Raw genomic sequence first — 22,290 nt, 5'->3', positions numbered from 1 at the left:
GCCGCTGGCCGACCTCTTCACCTTTCCTTTCACTGAACTTTACTGTCTTTCTTTCTTTACTGTACTTTCTCCCCCCCCCCCCCCCCCCAACCCAGAAAAAAAAACTTTCATTGCGCTTCGCCATATTGCTCGCTATACTGGCTGTAGAGCGCTTTTTTCGAAATAGCACTGTCAGCGATGCAGCATATGACAACACAGCTAAGATGTGCTAATTAGCTAGATGGTTAACTGATATTAAAGTTATCTTTTTAAATATTAACGTTAGGCTACTTAATTACCGAGAGACGTGTAGCCCACCGTAAGTAATATCGACATCACTTTCTAGAATCTCGAAAACGCAGTTATCCTCAGAGCTGTGACCTAACGAATTTCGCCTATTTCGACGAGTTACGTGCAATGGAGAGGTTGCTTTGCCTGCATGTTTCTCGAATAGGTCTTCTCGAGATATATTTTGGCGTGATGCAGCAAAAAAAATTTGTTGGACCGCAGCGTCGAGAGTGACCAAGTTTTCGAAATTCAAAAACAAAAAGACATGGATACTACTTACAGTGGCCTACACACCTCTCAATAATTAAGAAGCCTAACAGTAATAGTTACAAGTTAACTATACAGTATTAGTGAACCAGCCTGCTATAGTTAACACATCTTAGCTGCATTATGATGCGCTACACCGCTGACAATGCTATGCCGAAAAAACGTGCTCTTCTAACTCAATGGCTATTTTTAAAAATTGTGTAATGTCTTAGGTGAAACACCCTGTATAGTGGCAAGCTTACATCAAGCGACAGCGCAAGTGTCCTGAACTTGTCCGGAATAGCTGGAAGAGCATGTGATTACGCTCTTTTGTGTAAACATCGGATTAAGTTCACTCAGCTACGCATCCGCATTCATGCAGCATACTCTCCACCCTTGTTAAGCCTTGCATCGTTGCTATGCCCTTATGTGGGGATCTGACCCCATCTAAAACAGTTCTAACCACGATTTTTACTGCCCTATTGAACATTCCTCTTCTTTGCATTTTGGAATGCGCTGGATACATGCAAGAAAGGCCTCGTCGTGTTTGTGTCCTTTCCTTGCACATAGCTAGCGCTTTCCAAAACTTATAAAGATGATATACCAACTAGTCTATATAGTTCGGTTTCCTCTTAATTTCGTCTTATCTGTCTTGGCCTTGGCTTGGTACCCAAGCGGTTCGGGTCCATGCCAAGTCAGCTGAAAAAAAAACTAATTTAAACAAACGCCCGCCGTGTTATATATGAAAAAGATACAACGGGCTTCAGTTACAAGACGACTCAGGGTGGGTTACCATTAACGGCTCTCGTCGTAAAAGAGGCGAGACCCCATACGAGCGCTGGTGCATGCCTTTCTTTCTTTCTTTCTTTCTCTCTCTCTTTCTTTCTTTCTTTCTTTGCACCTGCTCTTCGCTCTGCGTTGTCAGAAGTGGAGCACCAACTGCCCCGTGAGCTCACTCATGAAATATCAAAATTGAGAAGAGTACATACCGCTTGGCAGAGTCATAATCTTTCACTCCAAAATACAGCTTGGCAAAGTTGAAACCTCTGATCTTCACCTGAAATCAGAGCAAAGTACGCAAAGTGAGCCAACGCGAATAAGGCCAGTTAAACAAAATGAAAGTTCAAATTGAAAAAGTTTGTAAAATCATAGACGTTGTATAACATAGCAACGGAATTCTTTGTTGACATCACAACTTCACTTTCTAGAGCCCTTTTTTTTGAGCGCTGTCGTTCGTGGGAAACGACGTCGTTATTCCTTTTCAGGTTTCCGAGTGCAAACCTAACAGATAGGGAGGGAATGGGGCCGAGCAAAAAATTTTGTATCAGAACAACCCCCCCCCCCCCCCCCCCCTTAACAGCGACCGCCGCGAAGGGCACGCTGCCCAGTACAGCGGCACTGGCGTCACACAGAGGAGTCCGATGAGAAGAGGGGAGGACGGAAAACAAAGCAGGCGCACCGCTGATTCATTTTATGCGCAACGCATGACGTCAGCACAACGCGGAACTGGGATTGGTCCGAACACCGTCACGTCACGCGCATAGTACCGAGGAGACAAGCAGTAAAAAGTTACGGGATTGCACTTACGTCTGCTTAAGAGCGGAAATGCGAAAGCCTTTCCCTGTCCTCTCTTTTTTCCTCCATTTTTCATTTCTGTATTTGCTTTAACTTTTATTTTTCAGTTTTCTTGTTTTTATTGTTTTGTTTTATCTTTTAATTTTTAATTTCCCTTATTTCATTTTAAATATTTTATTTAGTTTTTATTTTTGGTTTATTATTTCTCATTCCTGATTTTTTATTCTATTACATATATGTTGCTTATGAACTGTGCTTAATCAACTTTTACATTTTCGCTTTATTTGCCATACAACATATGACTGACAGCTCGTGCGGAAAAATTCCGTCCACGGCACTCATGGGCCAAGAAAGGTTTACGCCTTAAGTAAACCACATTTCGACCACCACTGCAAACAACTCGCGCTGAATCTCGCGTTAAACAGTGATAACCTCCTCGTGAGGTTCTTTTTTCTGCAAAAAAGTATATAAAAGAGGCTTGGCACCCATAGCGCAAATGACATGGTGCAACCGCAGTGCAGTAACAGAGATATTGACGTGCGACTCTTAAACTCGATGTTTGTGGTGCATTTTACTGTCTTTAACGGTTTGTAGCATAGCACTACGTGCGACTGCACGAATATGTTGGCACAACGGCGAGGCGATGAATCCTCCCTACTTAGGGATAGCCGAAACTGAGCGGTGTTAGACGGGCTGCCGCCGTCCGTAATAGCGGATACATCAGAAATTCTTTCGCGAGGCAGCTTAACGGGGTTGCATTGATATACGACAGCGACGTTGCTTAAGAGGTCATCATCGCATGGACGCGTCGCTCTCCTGCACAGCACTGGCCACAGCTCTGGCTGGAGACTAGCGCTTCGCATATGTATACACGTTGCTCACAGCTTTCGCAAGCGCACATCAAGGAAAAAAAGACGCTTCAAAACGTAATACAGTGATATAGAAACAAGGTCTTGGCTTGAACTAGCGTAGACGTACGCCTCCTGCGAACGTGCAGTGTCAGGGGCTGGGCCAGGTGGGGACACTTCGCGTGCACAGCCGGCGTCCGGTAATTTACGTTAGTACGCCTCCGCTATGCTAAAACTCTTTAATGTGCGTTTCAGAGTTAGCTCGTGGTGCACGGACGCGTTGTTAACTTGTCAAGTCAATTTCGTAAATTATTTTCTTTTTGCACGAGTAAAAAACGCACACCCAGCCTGTCGGAAACGTATTGAAATTATACAGATACTTACGTGATTAAATATATTCTTAAATAGCTGGCCGCTAGTGAATTATTCGAATACATGGCAACCTGCATGAACGACATTTACAGTTCGATGCATTTTTTCAGCGCGAAATTAGACAGGGAGTAGCATAGAGACGCACTCTGGACAAACGCTGACATTTACAGCCATGCACAACCGAGAGCCGCTTTCTACCCTTCTTTCCATATATTCGAAGCAACAGTCCATACAGATGGCATATTTTGTATACCACAAATTGCGGCTTGTACCCAATTCCTATCTTGGTCCTGGATGGAACGATGATAGTATGTACAAATAAATTAAAATTTGAATAATAAATCTTGGTTCGCGCGGGGAGAGCGCCCGTAATTTTCTTACTCCTGCAAATGTTTAGTTCGGACAACGTAAACACAGGGTTTCGCGGAAAACGTGTTAAGAGGTTTTGAAATGTGCGGAGTATTGCAGAGGGACGGCCCCATGTGAACGTCATCAGACGTTATGTACAGTGGCCGACTAGTGTCCTTTTCATTTCCACCCAGCCTGCAGTATCTGTCTCATATATCGGCAGACACCTGAACCGCCCCCCCCCCCCCCCCCCCCCCCCCGTAAGCTTACGGCACAGGGAACCACTCCCATCGACGGCGTCTAAGCAGACGTCGAGCTCGAATCAATAAAGTTGTTTCTCTCTCTCTCTCTCTAGGATAGAGGTGAGACTGATAGAAGAAAGGAAGAAACAGGTGCCGTAGTGGAGGGCTTTGGAATATTTTCGACCACCTGGGGATCTTTAACGTGCAATGGCATCGCACAGCACACGGGCGCCTTAGCGTTTCGCCTCCACCGAGACACAGCCGCCGCGGTCGGGTTTCAGCCCAGGAACTCCGGATCAGTAGCCGAGCGCCCTAACCACTAAGCCCCCGCGACGAGTAGCTTTATCGCCAACCCCCGTCCTGGTTGGCGATAAATCTGCGGTGGAGGCTTTGTGCATAGTTTCAGAATCGGGAACATTGCGTCTGCTCACCGTACGTAAGGACACGCTTGTTCTTCGCCCCCAGCAACTTGGGGCCTTATCTCGCAGACGCGGATGGCTCACTTGTTCACATCCTTATCAGCGTGCTCACACAAAGTCCAGGTAGCGGCGGTAACAGTAGCAAGTGCTCTCAACTTGCAAACGTGCATCTAAGAGCCAGTGATGCCAACTCAGGTCAACGTTTTATCCCTAAAATGAACCCACAAAAATCCCTAGATTGAAGAAAAATCCCTAGCTTTTAGTTCTTTACTTGTTAATGGGGCGATTACAGCTTTAACAAAGTCTCAACGCAGTTCACGCTTTATTCCATGTCTTGTACATTTTATCAGAGATAAATAAATGTGTGTTAGCCGCAACTGTAGCTTTTTTCTTAATTTTTTGTAAAGTTGCAATGCATAGAAGGTCCACAGAAGGCACCACCAGATAAAGGGGGAGTCAGCAACGACGCTCTCCTGACTCCCCTCTATCTGAAGTAAAATTCGAGCAAACGACTCCTGTTTCACCGCACCGCCTTTTGAGCTGCTCCTTCAGCAGGCTCATCTTTACGCGCAAAGAACCCTTGCAGCCCTTTGTAAATAGAATGGAGTTGAACCCAAGTTGAAAGAGCTTCCATTGTTTGCTAAGCCCCCTTAACGCATCAAAGTATTTTGTTCAGAAAACATTAACAGTCTTTTTAAGATGCAGACAGAAAGACGAACACGTTTGACTTCGTGAAAGTTCCCTTCTCGCCTCAAACAGAACACTCAGAAGCTGTGAAATGGCGTACCTCACCGCCCAGTACTTTATTTATCAAGTTTCAATCAAAGATCGTCAAACAGTAGTTGGAGCGACTAAGAAATGACATCACGAGAACTTGACATCCTCAAAAATCTAGTCTTACTAGTTATATAGCAGTGATTCAGACGTAGAGTTGGTAATTACAAAATCAGAAAATGGTTCCTTAAAACTGAGAATATATATGTTGTTTTGGAATTGAGCAGCACGTTGAAACGAAGCGGTATAGCAAACGTGAACAATGCTTTTCTTTTTAAAAAAAAAGCTGCACAGATCGAAGCACTTTCTTCAATAACATAAAAACACGTACGATGCAAATGATACTGTATTCAGAAATAACGTAAACGCGCGTGCAGTGTCGATGCTGACGCTTTAAGATATATCTTTCTTAACTCTCTAGATTTATTATATGGCGCACGAACAATTAAGGATCATTAGACGCGCACACAATCTTAGTCTTAATCATCGTACATATCTTTGTTCATCCTCTTCAAATGAGAAGGAGTGATCCTGAACTTGTAACAGCAGCTGTCCATCAAGGCTCTTTTTGCACAACGCTTCTCTTGCACAAGCGCACAACGCTTCTGTTGACAATCTGTTTCTCTGCTTTGTTTTCACCAAGTTGACTTGCGAAAACACTCGTTCGACAGCGGCGCTGGAGTGTGGCAGGCATAAAACTTGACAGCAGGGGGTACTCTTGTGAACCGTCTCCTTTTTTCATTTGAGACACTTTGTGCCAGAACTGGCTCGCAGTCAAGTCAGCGTAGTCGCTCAGCTCCATGTTGCGGAAAGTCGCCATTCCCTGTCCAGTTCATATACTTCTTCGTTTTCTTTCACTATCAGAGGAAAGGAGACCGCAAGCGACGCGATTGATGGCACTGTCTTTCCCAGGACAACTTTCGGGTCTATAAGGTTTTTCATCTGTTCAGTTTTTAGGGGGAACCGCAGGTAGATCTGATGAGCTGCTTCAATAAAAAAAACTCTAAACACCGCAGCCGAAAGTTGTGAACCTGATTATCGTTTAAGCCGTGCGTGTTACCGGCTAGTGCGGCAGTTGGCTTTGCTCCGAGGTAAATTTCTTCCAATGGCAGGAACTTGGCTGGGTCTTTGTACCGCACATCGGACAACGCTGTGGCCTCCAAGTAGTCCCGCTTGATGTAGCATTCAAGTATGCATTTCAGCATGGCCGAAACTTTTTCATGGAGCAAGTGGATTCTGGTTTCTTCCGACTGCATTTCCTTATTTAGGTTAGTGAAAAAAGGCAGGACATACTCAAGGAACTCGAGGTAGAGTTTTGTTGACGGGTCAATCAGTTTTTCCAGAATGGCTTCTGCAGCAAGCAGGCGGTCGTCAGTGGCGGCTTTTTTGAAAAACAAAATCAGGGCAGGCATCTGCTCAAGTAAGCGTGTCACAACAACTTGTAGAGACAGCCACCTTCTTTGGCTTCGGTGCAACAGCTTGTGTGGTTTCACCTCTGCAAGCTTCTGGAATTCTTGGAAGGCAGATGTCTGCTTCGGCGACAAAAAGTAGTTGAAAACATCGCGTGCCAGATCCTCAACTCCTCTCGGAAGTGTTTTACATGCATACGAGGCGCACAGATGGAACGAATGACAAACGCACTTCATAATGAAGAGGCCTGCATGGAATTTCTGCCTGTAGCAGCGACGCGACGGAATGATGTGCACCCATCATCACGTTCGCTCCGTCGGCCGCAAAACCAATCAAATTTTTGTCGTACGGAATTTCCGCAGCACTGAACACTGCCTTCAGGCTAGTGTATAGAGAGAGCTGGCAGTCGCATCACTGAGTGGTACTAAGTCCAAAAACGCATCTATTATGCCGCCGTCGACGTTCATTACTCGGGCGACGAGGGACAGATGCTTCACTGTTGCCTTGTCAGTGGATTCGTCGACTTAAGGGAGAACTTTTGTTTGCGCAAAAGCTCGATAACAGAGCTCTTCGCGACTCTCCTCTCCAAACACATTCTTTATGATGGCAGCGCACTTTGTCCGGCGGCAACTTAAGTTCTTTGCAATCTGCGAGTCGTCACACGACGCTTTGACATCAACTAAATGCCCCATGGCATTAAAGGGTAGACTGTGTTCCGTGATAAACGCCGCAAGTCTTATTTCAGCCTCTTTGACAGATTTGTCTACTTGAGTTTGCCCACTTATTGAAGGCATGGATGTCAGCGCGCGGGTCGATTGCAAGCTCGCAGCGCTTTTTTTGTGTTTGGAGCTCGCAAGGTGGCGGTCGATTTCGGATTTTCCCCCTTTGTAATCGGATCTGCATGCTTTGCAGGAAAAGAACAAGGGCCCTTTTTCACTGGCTGACAACCAGCCTCTGTACTTTGGATCCGCCTCCCATTTTGTCAAATATTTTTGGTCGTATGCTTTCGCTTTCTTTTTGCTTGGCTCACCTTCCTCAAAGTCTCCCGGTCCAGAAGTTGCCATCTGACATGCAGCACGTTTGAACGGATAAGGTACGCGGTAAGTGTAAACGTAGCGCGTTGATCCAAACAATACAAGTCAAAACTCAACTTTTTTCTTTCGTAGAGCAGCAGTCACTCGTAGCGCCAGTGATGACACGCACGATTAAACAATTTGAAAGTCATATGGTTTCGTTTCTCCTCTCTGTGCAGCAGTCATTATTTCGCGTAACAGAACTGCTGTCGCCATCTATCGGCTTGGCACAACACCAAAGATAGAGGAGCAGTAACTAGGATTTTTCATAGTTTTTTTCTGTTCGAAAGGCAGTATTATCAGATACGAATTATAAGGCCTCAAAATCCCTAGATTTCACAAAAAGACGCTAAATCCCTAAAGCAAAGAAAAAATCTCTAAATCTAGGGATAAATCCCTAGGGTTGGCATCACTGCTAAGAGCATCGCCAGTCGGCGAGACAGATCTAATCGCGGTGAATTGCATACCGGGGAGAAATGTGATCCCCTCGCCTCAAGGCGTGCTGAACGGCGGCGCTGCGGTCGCAGGCGCTCGTCCATGCTCCTCGGCTGCGAGTTTAAACTGGATGACGTAAGCCTGCGCCCTCGCTCTCCTTCCTTGGATGGTAAGAAGCGGGCAGCATGTGCGACGTGCGATTTCGCGCCTTCGGAGCGGCAATACTGAGCGAGGGCGCAGGCTCAACTCGCAGGCAGGGGGCCAGCGCCGGAATCCGGCCGCCCACGCGGTTACTCTCGGCAAAGACGGTACTACATCCTACTACGACTGTTCGCATACCACGAACTGCTGGCACATAGCTGTATGCCCCCAATCGGCTGAGAGCTGTTGAATGCGGTGTTCAGCGTAGGACAAGCTGCAGAGTAATTTTTTTTCACTGCCATTCATAACCTTACGGCAAATCATAAGGCGCGTCGGCTGGGCCCCTTGGCATTATAATGCACGAAGCCAGAGAAAAATGCCAGCGTTCATACATTTCCACTTTTGCATTGCCTTTCGCTGGTGTCCTGCACTCAAAATACAGGAAAGTTCTGGTCGGGGCACTGCCGGGGTTTTGTTCTCATCGCTGTCCACATTAACGCGGTAGGAATACACGAACTTTAATGGCATCAGCGCACTTTTACCCAGTACAAGGAAAGCGGTGCGGAAAAAGTAAAAGAACAAAAAGGGGATAAGAAAAAATGAGGCCATTAAATGCACACTACGGCCTTTATCCGCGTTTACCTACCAAATTCCCCTCCCCACACAGAATACCATACCAACGATTTTTCAACACCGGCTAAATTCCGTTTTTCATCAACTCGGTTTCTCTCTCTACTCTGTCCATATCCGGACAACGAGCTACCGTAATAACGAGGCGTAAATTGGGAAAGTTTGGCCCCCAGAAATATTGACCGTAATTCTAGTCCTTCATATAACGGGGCGCGACTGTAAAAGGTAACGCACATGGTAAGTGGTGAACTGGGGATGCCAAACCGAGTATCTTAGCTACGATAAATGGCCCGCGGCAACGGACGCAAACGCGGGAATACAGTCTTACCTCATGTTCGTGTTCAATCTTCTCCACAATTCCGGCCACGTGCTTGTCAACCTGTCTCTTGGTGCGAAACATCGCCGTCACTGTTTCCTATTTCCCTCGGCCCAAGAGGGACGGGGCCGAGAGTTGCAGCGCAAGAGCACAGCAGCGATTCGGTCACGGCCGCGTCACCGGCTGACTGCGCGCACTCTACAGACTCGCCAACCCGCCTGCGCGATCTGCTGGACGCATGCAGCCGGCGCCGCCTATCGGCGTGAGCACGCAAGAAGTAGTGCGCAGACCGCGATAACGCGCGATCAAGGCGAGATAGTGCGTCTTCTAGAAGACAATGGCAGCCATAAACAGGGGTGCACTATTGGCACCAAAGAATTGTCTTCCTTCCAACGTTAATATAAGCTGATACGAGAAAAAGAAGATAAGGGCGGCATGACCTTGCGCAAGCATCTGGCGACGCAAAACGTGCGAAGGGAACGGTCGCCGGAGCCCGAGCCGATTCACAACGCTGCAAGAATAAGCGCCAGTACACCCGTTTACCTACCTGCATGCGGTCTTGGCCGGAACTTGAGGAGCGTTTCACAATACCGCTTGTGCGGTGTTCTCGTGGACATGATTACTATGCTTGCTTGCGGTACTTAAATTTTCACCCGTTGACTATATAATTTGCTGGTCAGTTTGCACAAATCTGAGCCAATATTATTTGGAATTTGTAAATTAGTTCGTGCAAGTTTCCCCCGAGCAGAAGGTTTTAGAGGAATTTGTTGCAAATATCCCTGAACACCGCAATAATAATAAAAACCAAGCAGTATAGCTTCGCGCGCAACTTCCCACCATTCCACATTTCATGAAAAATTTTATTTTTATGCGGCGGAAGTCCAACTTAGACAGCCTAAACCGCACTAGTAAATTTCACGTAGAATAAGGACTTCATTTCAAGGTGCTCAATGTCTCGCAGAATACGCTCTCCGAATCTAGGCTGACTGCGGCTGGTTCGACGGTTCCCATTTACTGCCTGCCTGTTTCCTTGTCTACACAGAATACAGCTACATCACTGGCACATGCTAACACTCCCACTTCACATGACTGCAACGCAAACCAACAGACTTAATAATTTGCGAGAACAAGCCTGCATAAGGATTTGATGTACATACCGAAAATCAACGGGACAAAGGACACCCCTACTGCACTGAGCACTGGATCGAACTAAATCCTCTAAGTAATTTGTTCACAATTAGCCTGGTACTGAACATTTTGCACGCCATGCACGATCCCTCTAAAAGGACCGATCCAACATTTATATGCTCTAATATTGCATACAGAACCTCATGTGAGACCACATCGATCTGGAGCATGGCTACAGTCGCAACACTTAAGTATGATCTTTGCCACTTGAATGTCAGTAACGATTGACCGACCTTTTATGCCACATGTCTGCTGAGGACCAACAATATCTCTGATAACGGTTTGCAACCTCCTAACCAGTATTTTCACAAGTATTTTATAATCTACGTCTGTAAGCTAATTGGGTGGTAGCCCAAGATTTGTTTCAGCTTTACACCATCATCGGCCCTTGATAATATGGGGGAGCAAGTCGCGATCATATGCTTCAGTAAAAAATTGGCGGCGGTTTAGCTCTGGCTAAATCTGGAGTGACGCGATAGCTACAGCTTGCCGATCGAGTGGAACTTCGTCACGGGACAAACCACGTGATCAGCCACGGCGCCGCGCCGCCGGCAGCTGCTCCACACCGCGTGACCAACCACGTGACAGCGTGGGGGCGCAGCCACAGGGTGGCGGCAATAATGAAAAAAAGTCATCCTTAAAAACATTCAAGTCAACCGCATTGCTTGAAAAAAGGTTTCTGTAAGCATCACAAAAAGCTGTTTTAGTGCACGTTAAAGATCCCCAGGAGGTCGAAATTATTCCGGAGCCCTCCACTACGGCACCTCATTCTTCCTTTTTTCTTTCACCCCCTCCTTTATCCCTTCCCTTACGGCGCGGTTCAGGTGTCCAATGATATATGAGACAGATACTGCGTCATTTTCCTTTCCCAAAAACCAATAATAATTAAAATTATATTTCTCCATCATCACAAGTCGCCTTCCATTACATTCACTTTCATTGACTTGATAGGCCGAAAACTGCGTTGCTTATTGGAGAATAAAGCTGAACCTAGTGAATATGTTGCCTTACGACTGTATGCCAATGAGCAGGTGCGTCATTAGAAAGGAAGGAAAAACAAATTAAAAAATTAATGCCTTCGCCTTCAAAGCACGTAGGTGGCGTTAAGTGCCCTCGGCAATTTTTCCGGCAATTTACCACACTTCGTGCCGCACGCATGCAGTATCTGCTGACGATTACACCCCATACAGGTTTGCAAGCTGAGAGATCCCCCTGCGTTGAAAATTTATCCGGAGCCCTCTCCTACGGCTTATCTTCCTCTCTTAGTTCCTTCTTTCCCTCTTTCATCACTTCCCTCACGGCGAAGTTGTGGTGTCCAGCGTGAAGTGAGACAGTTATTGCCCATTTCTTTTTCTGGAAACCAATTTTAATTGCTTTTCTTTTTCCTCTCTTCCTGTCATCTCACCTCTTTCATTTCATTTCTCCATTCTGCCTGCTGTCCTTTATTTCCGCTGCCCCAGCTTAAAGCCCCTCCATGACGTTTTTTTCCGACCAGCGGTAGCGTCATGGAGGGGCTTTACCCCAGCTCAGGTGCTTCAGTATCGATGGCAGATGCCGGGGCTAGCAAAAATCTTTTCCTTCCTTTTTACTATTATTTTTAATAAAACCACTACCACCACCACCTTTTCTTTTCCGCCTCGGCCATATTCTCGTTAAGCGCGATACTCCCCGATGGGGGACATATCCTGGGCCAGAGGGCGCTGCGGACGCCAGTGAACAGCGCCCTCTCCGAGCGATTCCTCCTAGTTACATGGGGCTGATCCGGTCCCAAGCCCCCCGAACTAACTAGACAAACATCAATCCGAGGAACAGTGGGAGTCTGCCCTGCTCAGCTCTGATTTGGCGGCCCAGCGTAAGCTGATATCCCAAGCAAGAGCCACTGCGGTGGACATTGGGGTCCTGCAATAAGGACTCCACCCAAAATCAGTATTTTCTCCTCTTTATCCTACCTTTTTGGAATAAATGTCTTTTTCTTTCTACTAGTTGATCGGGAAGGACGACGAGCTTCGCCACTGAGTTGTGTGCGTGTGCCTCGCCTCGTTCTTTCCGGCTCGCGCTTCGGCGCCGTTGTGAGAGGAGCTTGCTTCGCGTACGCTATGCTCTCTCCGCTCATGCACGGACGCCGTTGTGAGAGAAGCGCGCTCCCGCTCGAGGGTTGCCCTCGCGCTTTGAGACTGCTGCGAAAATTTTGCGCGCGCTCTCGTGCTTGAGAGAGGGAGCAGCTCGTGTGCGCGGCGTCAAGCAAATAGTCCAAAAGGGCGCTGTTTTCGTCACGCTCTAGTTTTGTGCCCAGACTGCACAACCACGCGGTACACGATGTGAAAACTGAAATTAAAGCCTACCTGCGAATGAAGCTGCATGCGGCACGAATGCGTTTCGCGTTTTTTTTTCTTCGTGTCTTCAATTGTGCTAGCTCAGCTCGATCTGCTTGCTTCCGCCGTGCGTGCTGGTGGCACGTTTCTGATACCTTATTCTTTTCCATACCGCGGCTTTGGCCCTAGGCTCCTGACCCCAGTGTCACAGGTCGAATCGCACCGCGTTTAGATTTGTGCGAATAGAAAGCGCATTTCGCGATGTCGTGCGCATTAATGAATCCCATTCTTTTGAGGCTTGAGAGTTTTAGCATGGGCGTGCGGCTGATACGACCTATATGGTAACGCATTGCTGTTCTTACGGCTGTCGCGCTTGCCTAGTCGCTTCTGCCGTATGGTCGTAGTTACCGCAGATAGAGTATTTACCATACAGATTGCTAAAAATAATATCTGTTAATCCGGAGCCTTTCAAAAACGGCTTTGCGCACAATCTAGGTACAGCATTGGGACGTTAAACTCACAAACCACTGGCACGACTCAGTTCTGATGCGCATCAACGGGGCACGTAACACTGCTGCGCGGCCGCCCGAGGTCTACATTCCGTGGCCGGTTATCTGCAGAGCCACACTGCTACCGAGTGTGCACGACAGAGACACAAGGTTAGTTCACATGTGGAATCGTGTCTGCCATCTTCGCCTTCGCAGTTGCATGTGCTGCCAGTTTACATGGTGTCGGCCGAGTAAGTGCACATATATTAAGGGCCCGCCAGCGCTCTCTCCTGTTGCCGCAGGGGATGAATAGTTAGTACTATTTTTCAATCAATACTGCAGCGCCCCATTATTCACCGGTACTTTACACTAAACGATTCCTGCCACCTTGGTAATTTCTGTGGACAGCACGCACGGCAGTAAGCAAATTCGTCATTCCAGGGAAGCCCACAAGTCAAGCAAGACGCTTTCCCGCCTTTATGCAACCACGGTGCCACTTAGATCACCGCGTAAAAACTGCCCACCGATGGACATAATCGGCGCACTGTGCAGTCGTCAGGCGGTGCTCGCATCCGCCGCGCCCGCGAGGAGACGGGCGCGAGCAACACGCGAACACGGCCAGTCAGAGCGCCGCGGCGCCATCGCGCCCGATCGACGCTTCAGAATTCCGCCGTGTGTCGCAGCTTGACATATACGCCACCCACCAATCGCTCATGACATTCGGATAGGCCGTCCACCACTGTCTACATCATATGCACATATGGCACGGCATAGACTATCGGAGTTTTGCAGTTTGTTAAACCCTTCCTAGCGCGGAAGCGTTGTCATTCTCAAAGTGGCGTCTATGGCAATTATGTGAAGTCTTACGCGATTTGACGGTGGTCACTTCAGACAGCCGACTCGATTAAACAGCTCTAGCACGCCTTATTTTCGCGAGAGCACTTCAACGAATACATGAGCTTAGTTAGACGAAGCTATCTAAAGTTTAATTTGCACCATCATGCTTGTAGCAGACTAGTAACCATCATACGCAGAAAAGTTTATCGGTCCGTTTCAGCCGGACTGAACGTGATGACCTTGAAATCGCGCTAGACTGTGCACCAGGGCGTTCCTGGCCGGACGGGGTGCGTCACTCTGCTGTGGCGCTGTCATCGCTATCGCTCGGCGCCGGTTCAAGGGCAACAAAACCGGCGCGTGAAAGGAAGCTCGCGCTCACTCTGCTCGCGTATGCAGATAAGCTAAGACGGGAGAGGCTACAACTGTCTTCTTTTTGCCCGGTCGCTTGCGCTATTTCCGCCGCGCCGCGCAGCAGCGATTGCCAGGAAAGCGCGCCCGACAACGAATGTCCTCGACCGGCGCCTAGCGAGACGGGAGAGCCGCGGCTCGTCAGCCCGGGGTTTCCCAAGCAGCAGAGGTAATCGGCCCAATACTGGCAATGCACTGGCAAATGCTGGCCCTACAAGGACCAGTGTGAGACCGTATTTTTCCAATGTTGGACCAATTATCTGTGCTGCTTGGTTAACGCTCCGAAGCCTCACGTGGACTAGGGACGCCGTTATGGATATCTCCGGATCAATTTCGACCACCTCGGCGCTCTTTAACGTGCACTGCCATCGCACAGCACACGGCGCTTTCTTTTTTTGGCATTTCGCTTACATGGAATTGTGCCAGCGGAAACAGGGCTTCGATATCGCAATCTTCAGCTCTGCAGGCGAACGTCAAGATAAACGACGTCCGTCGCCGCTTGAGTAATTTTCCGCCGGTCTTACGACATGCGGCCTTGCCCTTTGAAGCAACGACAGTCACGTATTGACGGTCACTCGTCAAGCTGAGTTCCGATACAAGTCCGCGGCGGCTGTCTTCGTGAGGACAGCAAACACGAGGGCTGTAGTTACCTTGCTTATAAGGTAATCGTACTTCTCGCCATGCTGTGCAGGAAGGCGTCGGGGACTTCTCATTGAAAAGCTGAGGAGGAGCCCGTGCGGTATTTGTGCTATAAACTTAAGCTTCTTGCACTCCGAGCTTGGCGGAACCATCAGCGCATGGCCTTCATTGCTTGCAGTTTAAGAGCGCATTTTTAGAGATAATTTCGATCAAGACATTATTCAAGCCTATTGGTGTATGGCTGTGTAAGCGGCAATGTAAGTTCAACGCCGTCAAAGGCGCAGCTGGCCTTGCCCTTGCGAGAGGACTGACGTGGCGGTAACCGGCAGAGGCGGTCGGCATAAATTAGCAGCATGTCGCGGCATCGGCGAAGGTGGCGCGTTTTTTTGAAGTTGGGTTTCTTTACATGTTTAGCCTGTGCGTTGAGTTATTTGTTAGGTCTGCTTAGCGAGACGTAACCCAGAAAGCTACCGATTGTTTATGGCCGGCGGCGGATCCCCCCTCGGGCGACGGCACTCTGGAAACCCCCAGGGAAGGGGGGGAGGCACCAGAAGTCGAAGAAAACGACAGAATGAGCAGGGAGGGGGGGGGGGGGGGGGATAGCATGTGTTTTCGAACTTCTGCTTTCCTCCTAACGGGGAGTTAAGATTATTTCTTGTTTCTTGTAATAACCCTAGTGATGTAAACCGACAACAGTTAACTGTCATCGGAGTATTTAGTACTAAACGAAGAACAGATTAAATCAGTTGCAACAGTGACTTCGGGTCTGCGTTTCGAGCGTAAACCTGCCCCCTCCCCTCTGTACAGGCAAATTTAGGGTGAAAAGGCAGCCTCGGTGAACAGGAGGAAACAAACACCCCGTGTTGCCCTCCGCCGCTACTGTCTCATTTGCGGTCGACTTGCCAACGCCGCTGCCGACTGTCCTCAAAGGCGTTCAGAAGTATGCGGTGTGAGACATAAGGGCGGCTTGCTGCGCTGCCGCCTTGGTCCTGCCAGGACCTTCGATAGGGACGCCGCACGTAGGCTAATGGATGGGCACCATGCTCGCAAATTCGGACATCAGCGGGAACGCCAGCGCGGGGACAGCTTTTCGCTAAATTGTTCGCGTTAAGCGACACCTTTTCTCCCCGCGGAACGATCCATCACTGCACCAGTTTGTCTTATTTTATTGTAGCCCTGTAACCTGCTCCGGTGCAATTAACGCCTCTTGACTTGAGTTGGTCTCCTTTGGTGAGAACACGCCGTGGTGACGGCCCAGTGGCCGGTCTCGACAGCTGTAGCTTCTTCAGGTGGCGCCCCCATTCAGAGCGGCATGATTGGAAACACGAGTCGGGGGTGCTCTCACTTTTTCCCAAGACTGCACAACTAAAAGCAGCCGCCGGCGTGGCTCAGTGGTTAGAGCACTCGGCTACTGAATCGGAGGACCCGGTTTCGATGGCGGCCTCGTTTCGATGGAGGTGAAACGCAGAAGGCGCCCGTGTGCTGTCCGCCGTTAGCGCATGTTGAAGAACCCCAGGGGTTCTAAATTAATCGGGACGTTAAACCGCATGATTTACATTTTTTTTATAAATTGGAGCGAAATATGGTGTTTGTCAAATTGATCCCATATTATTATTAAATTGGATAGCTGCATCATGTGCTTTATTGTTGGCTTTGGCTTTATCCTCCTTACCCCTCCCCCTTCCCCCCCCCCCCCCCCAAAAAAAAGAAAGTGGTAGGGTTCTAACGTAGTTAAACCGAGTATACGTGCTAAAGCATGCATTTAGCCTGGTTGGCTCATGGTTTTCTGCAGGGGCTGTTGTTATGCTATAGGTTTGGCCAAGGTCACCCTCAATGTCAACTTCACACAAACTCGGTGAGCGGGTTGCACCTCGTGAAGTAGTGCTTTCGCATTTTAAAAAAAGATCTTAACCGCTATTTAGGCGCAATGGTATTTGTAAGTAAACAAGTAGGTTTTTGGCGACACCCTGTTGACATCGGGAGCAAACATTTAGCTGTCCGCTTTACTGCCTACAGGTTGTGATCGCACATGGATCTCCGAGTCCCTCCTTTCTAACGAGGCACGCAGAGGTGCCCGCTTCGTCCCTCACTCTTGCCGCCACAGTGACTGGTGAATCAGGCATCTGATTAAGTGACACAGGCAGGACGCAAGTGCCACTTTGCGGGAAGTCCCGATTTCATGGACGGCCCAGCCGGTATGTGGGAGATGGACGCTGGAACGGCGTACGAGCGGCGTGTCGGCGAGAGAACGCACCCTGGCGGCACGGGGCCCTCCGTCAATGTGACCCCCCCCCCCCCCCCCCTTGCGGTAGATGTTCAGTATTAAACTAAACGAACTATAACTACTGTAATCCTGAGCAAAAAAAAATATTTTAATGCTCGATGCTTCACGGGCAACTAAGGCATAAATGGACGCTCTCAAAATTGGTCACTGTGTTGAAATTAAGAGGCTATTTAATTTGCTAAGAATATAGGTTTTTAAACGATTATCTGAATCAGATTCCCATAAAAAATCGTCACCACATTTTAATCTAAACCTAATGTTGAGTTATAGTAAAACATTTCTTGACCCAATTCAATGCGCACGGCTGTCAAAGAGTTATAAAATTATTTCTTTGGGTAACATTTCTGGAACAACGGGCATAAACGCTCAGGTAATCCTAACACCTATGAAACCAACACCGTATTAGCAACGTTCACTGAAACATTGAACTAACATTACAAGAACCCCCATATGGGAGAGCCAACCTCCATCAGCTGTCTGGAAGGAACCCGGTGGTCGTGACAAGGGAATTGCAATTCGCAACACCTAACAAACACATGCCAGACCAATACACTCGCCTGACTCGGATCCCTTTGCTCACGTCTACATATATACCGGCGATTATGTGTGTATCAACAAGGAGTGGGGAGTTGTTGATGACTGAAATTTTTTAAAACAGTGTGGAAACCTTTGGCGTAATCTATGGTTGGCACAAACCAAAATAATTAACTGCAGAGGACTAGAATACTGTAGTCTAGTACACTCAAACTTAACCGCAAAGTTCCGTTTGCTGGAATGCATCGTTACAGAACGAACAGTGGGGAAAAAAATTGCATGCGATCGATGGACAGATCCGACGGAAATATGTAGCATTAGACTTTTGATCCCCTTTGCATGAAACGACACATTACTGACATTTCTTACTGGCGTCCACCTTTATTGCGCAGATATTCTTATTTGTACTTCTTTACACTTGCATGCTTCAACTTGTTTTCCCCTCGTGAACAGGATCTCCGTCTGTCGCACATGTACTCCCCGAAAGCGTTGCTGTTCGGTTCGCCATATACATCTTCAACGCTTTGTACTGTACGTCGCTTCAACAGAAGTGGAGCACGTGAGCCGCTCTGATATCTCTGCTCCCCTTCTCAGCTCGCTTTCCTCCTCACCCTCCACCTTCCGCGAGAGCAAACCTTCGGGTGGCAACCGCCATCCGGTTGCGCATTCCTCCGCCCGCATCAGAACTTTGTCCGTCCTGGCTAGCCACCCTCTGGCTTCTTCCAGTGGTAGCCACCTTCCGGCCTCTTCCTCCTCTCCCCTGCCATTTTCCTCTCTCCGCTTTGCCACCTGCCAACTGTGGCCGGTGGAGGCTTCAGAGCACGACGGACACTCATGTCCGACATGGGGGTTGTAATGCTAGGGACCACACTGAAAAAGGCCCTCGAAATCGATGGTTGTAGACTTCTGCTTGGTTGGAACGTTTGTTTGTTTTTTTTTCCGCCTTACATCCGTGCTTTAATATTTCCAGTCAGTGTACCATAAACAGTGCTAAAAACCCTGTACCTCCAAGACGAATGTTCAGCATTGTTTTGTGTAATTTGATGAAAATCAAGCTGTAGGCACATTATATCGAAATTCAAATGAGATTCAGTCGACTTGCAGACAGATGGCTTCCTGAACGTTTTGACATTACAACGAATGAACTCAATAAAATTTGGGCTTTTATTGAACTGTCATAGGCTCCACAGAGTAAATAAGCCCAGCCACGATGGCTCAGTGGTTAGGCGCTCGACTGCTGGGCCCTAGGACACGGGTTCGATCCCGGACGCGGCAGCCGCAATTCGATGTCTGAGAAAGACAAGGCACCCGTATACTGTCAGTGTACGTTAATGTCAATGTCAGCGCACGTTAAACAACCGTACATGGTCGTAATTAATCCGGAGTCCTGTACTACGGCGTCCCTCACAAGTCATAGCCCATGTCGCTTTGGGACGTTAAACCCTGTATGCCATACTAAAGACCTTATAAGCGGCGGTCAATTGAAATTCAATGCGCATTTTTGTAAAGGCATTTTTAATGCCATTTTGGAGTGCTTACTTTCACACGTTGCACGAGGCAACAGCACAATCACTGATTGATGGACCTCCTAAACCATATTATTACCTTAATCTACTCACGTTCGAGCAGTCACGTTGATGCGTCACAAGACAACGCTCATGGAGGCATGAACGTAGCCTTGGAGCGCTCAGGCCCCTTTTATCGCATATTCTACGGCTTCGCTGAGAAGGCCGAGGCGGCTTTGAATTGCCTAACCGCCCGCAATATAAGACCCTGAACGCACAACGACAAAAAAGCGCGTAGCGTCTAGAGGTGTTGGCCGAGCTAAATCGGATTCCGAAACTATGCACGGAAAATCCACCGGAGCTTACCACTGGGGTGGAGATATCGCAGTCGCAGTCTCATGTGCGGTCACGTGTATAGGGTCGTTGATGTCACGAGGTTTGAGGTTGATTTTTACATTGGCGTGTCCTCTTTATAAGAACCTTCGAGGCAGTTTAACGAAAGTGAAATATTTATAGAGGCATAGCCGTCATGTATTTTCTTTTGTTTTACGAAGGCAGGATAGGCTCTTCAGAAGAGTGAGGGGGGTGAGAAGAAACAATGTCAATTAAATGGGCAAAAGACAGGTTCGGCTATATCCAGTGCCTTCCTCCTCCGCCAACAGCCGTGTGTAGTGCACATCGATATCAGAATGAACGTCGGACCAAGTTGCTCAACACTACTTTTGTAAACAGATCACAAAGAAAGCGTGAAGCCTGAAACAATAATTGCATCCTCTATATACAGTGTATATGAGCTGACAAGCAAGTTTACCGTAATTCATGCAAGAGTAAGACAAAGACGCGAAGCAAAGTTCTGGATTAGGCCTCTGCCGGAATGCTAATGTACGTACAGTCGTGAGCAGTGGTAGAGGGATCAAATTTCGAACATTCATTTATTGACTGCTCCGTAATTATGCATGACCAGCACAGTCCTTTGTTTTATCAATTACGTTTACTCTCGGCGTAGAATATGAAAAAGACATTGTCAAATTTAGTGCAGAAATAACGAGAAAAATACCAATGTTGGGCAAAAATTTTGTTCCCGCTCATATTACTACGGCTCTTCAGAAGCGACAGAAAAATGCCAACAGTGCGTTCGAATTTCTTTCTATCTCGACGGTACTCACAGTTGTGAGCGAAGACACAGTAGAGTAATAATAATAATAATTGGTTTTTTGGAAAAGGAAATGGCGCAGTATCTGTCTCATATGTCGTTGGACACCTGAACCGCGCCGTAAGGGAAGGGATAAGGGAGGGAGTGAAAGAAGAAAGGAAGAATGAGGTGCCGTAGTGGAGGGCTCCGGAATAATTTCGACCACCTGGGGATCTTTAACGTGCACTGACATGGCACAGCACACGGGCGCCTTAGCGTTTTTCCTCCATAAAAACGCAGCCGCCGCGGTCGGGTTCGAACCCGGGAACTCCGGATCAGTAGTCGAGCGCCCTAACCACTGAGCCACCGCGGCGGGGCACACAGTAGAGGGCGGAATGCGATATGCACACACATCTGTGTACAAAGACACAGTACCTGCGGAATGTCATATGCACATACGTACAGCTGTGAGCAAAGACCCAGTAGCAAGGCATCAAACGCTGTGTAGCCAACGTTTCTTTCACGCATTTCTGCGCCATAGACCAGCAAAAGCAAGCGTGTAGGTTTCTTTCACAAGACCGCGCACGGGCGCGTCAGTGCAAGCTTACCTCGTGCTCATGTCTAAGCTTCGCCGAAATTTCGGCGACATGCCTGTCGACGTCCTTTTTCTTGCGAAACATCGCCGTCCTTGTTCCGTGTCTTCCCTGGTCCAACACTGGGGACCGTTGGAGACGGAGCGGCGATTTGACTACGCCCGCGCCACAACACGCTACAACGCAACGCGTACCAGCTCAGCAGCTTCTGACGTTCTCCCGACTGCTCCGACCTTAGTTGTATGTTCTAGTAGCTATAGCTACTATATGACCGTGTTTTCGTTGCCGTTTCGCGCGTGCCGAATAAATGAACCCAGAATGCACCGCGCCAGTGGCGTCAGACGAGAGGCGCCACGCGTGTCCCGCCTCTTCTCCAACGGCTGCTGCGACGGCCGCGGCGAGTTGTGTTTTCTGAATTCTACGACAGACGGCGCTCTAACCACAGAGTCGCAGAGTCGGCGGAAAATTCTTCCAGTAACTCAAAGCCGCTCACTCCGCTCCGGTCTACTGTTTTTGCAATTAAATGTTTATTCTCTGTTTCTCGGTGCCGCGATCCAGCGTTCCTTTCCTAAGCAGTCGTCGGGGATGAACAAGCGTCTTAGCCAAAACGAGACGAAATGTTTTCGGCAAAACTGCGATTTGAGAGACAATACTGGCTCTGGCTGTCCGAAATGCTGGGAAACTGCAGAGTATGCTGTGATTGCGGATGTCCTCATCCGCTGTGAGTCTTTCCTGCGTCCAGCGCATGATGACGTACTGGAGCGATTACAGCCAGGTGTTTTGGGGTTTAAAACAGCCGAGATGTGGTAATTTCTTGCGGTGATGTGTTATTTATTCCTAAAATTTTCCTGCAATGTGTGTTGCATGACTTTTTGTGGATGCCTTTTTCCATTATATGAGACTTCTATTTGTTTTATTTTAGTGAATTATTATAACCTGTAACCAGTGCCTTGTACGCCCCCCCCCCCCCCAAAAAAAAAAATGTAATACCCTCGAATGAGGTTCAGTTGGGGTATTTTGAATACATAATACATAAATCTCCTGAATAGCAACGAGTAAAAAGAGATGACTTTATGAATAGTGGCAAACATCGAGAGAGCGCAGTTTAGCCTGAAGAACAGGGAAGTTGACATTTCGACGACGCGGTCATCTGCGCACGTGGTTTGGAGTGGCGTCACCATGAGCATCGCTGCGAGCAACGTTCAGCTGGCGCAACGCCGCCTTGTGTCCGACCTTGGCCGCTGCTCTCAACCTCGCCGAGGGAGTTGTTGTTT

General features: G+C 48.2%; 1 protein-coding gene across 4 annotated transcripts in view; it reads right to left on the bottom strand.

Annotated features, from left to right (window-relative positions):
• LOC144125340 (uncharacterized) overlaps positions 1-21,321 on the bottom strand; it is a 134,368-nt gene extending 113,047 nt beyond the window's left edge. For 2 of the 4 annotated variants that reach the window (XM_077658621.1, XM_077658623.1), the window contains exons 1-2: positions 9,109-9,324; positions 1,503-1,570 (exon numbers count right to left, since the gene is read on the bottom strand). In XM_077658621.1, the coding sequence (XP_077514747.1) occupies positions 1,503-1,570; positions 9,109-9,180 (140 nt within the window). In that variant the 5' untranslated portion in view covers positions 9,181-9,324. Of the gene's footprint in view, positions 1-1,502; positions 1,571-9,108; positions 9,326-21,031 lie in introns of those variants that run through there. The other 2 variants (XM_077658622.1, XM_077658624.1) reach the window with 2 other exon arrangements.
• Positions 21,322-22,290: the final 969 nt, after the last annotated feature.

The sequence above is a fragment of the Amblyomma americanum genome, chromosome 3 (genome assembly GCF_052857255.1).
Source record: "Amblyomma americanum isolate KBUSLIRL-KWMA chromosome 3, ASM5285725v1, whole genome shotgun sequence".
NCBI lineage: Eukaryota > Metazoa > Arthropoda > Arachnida > Ixodida > Ixodidae > Amblyomma > Amblyomma americanum.
Note: the sequence above shows the minus strand (reverse complement) of the source record. Positions and strands in the feature narration are given on the sequence as shown.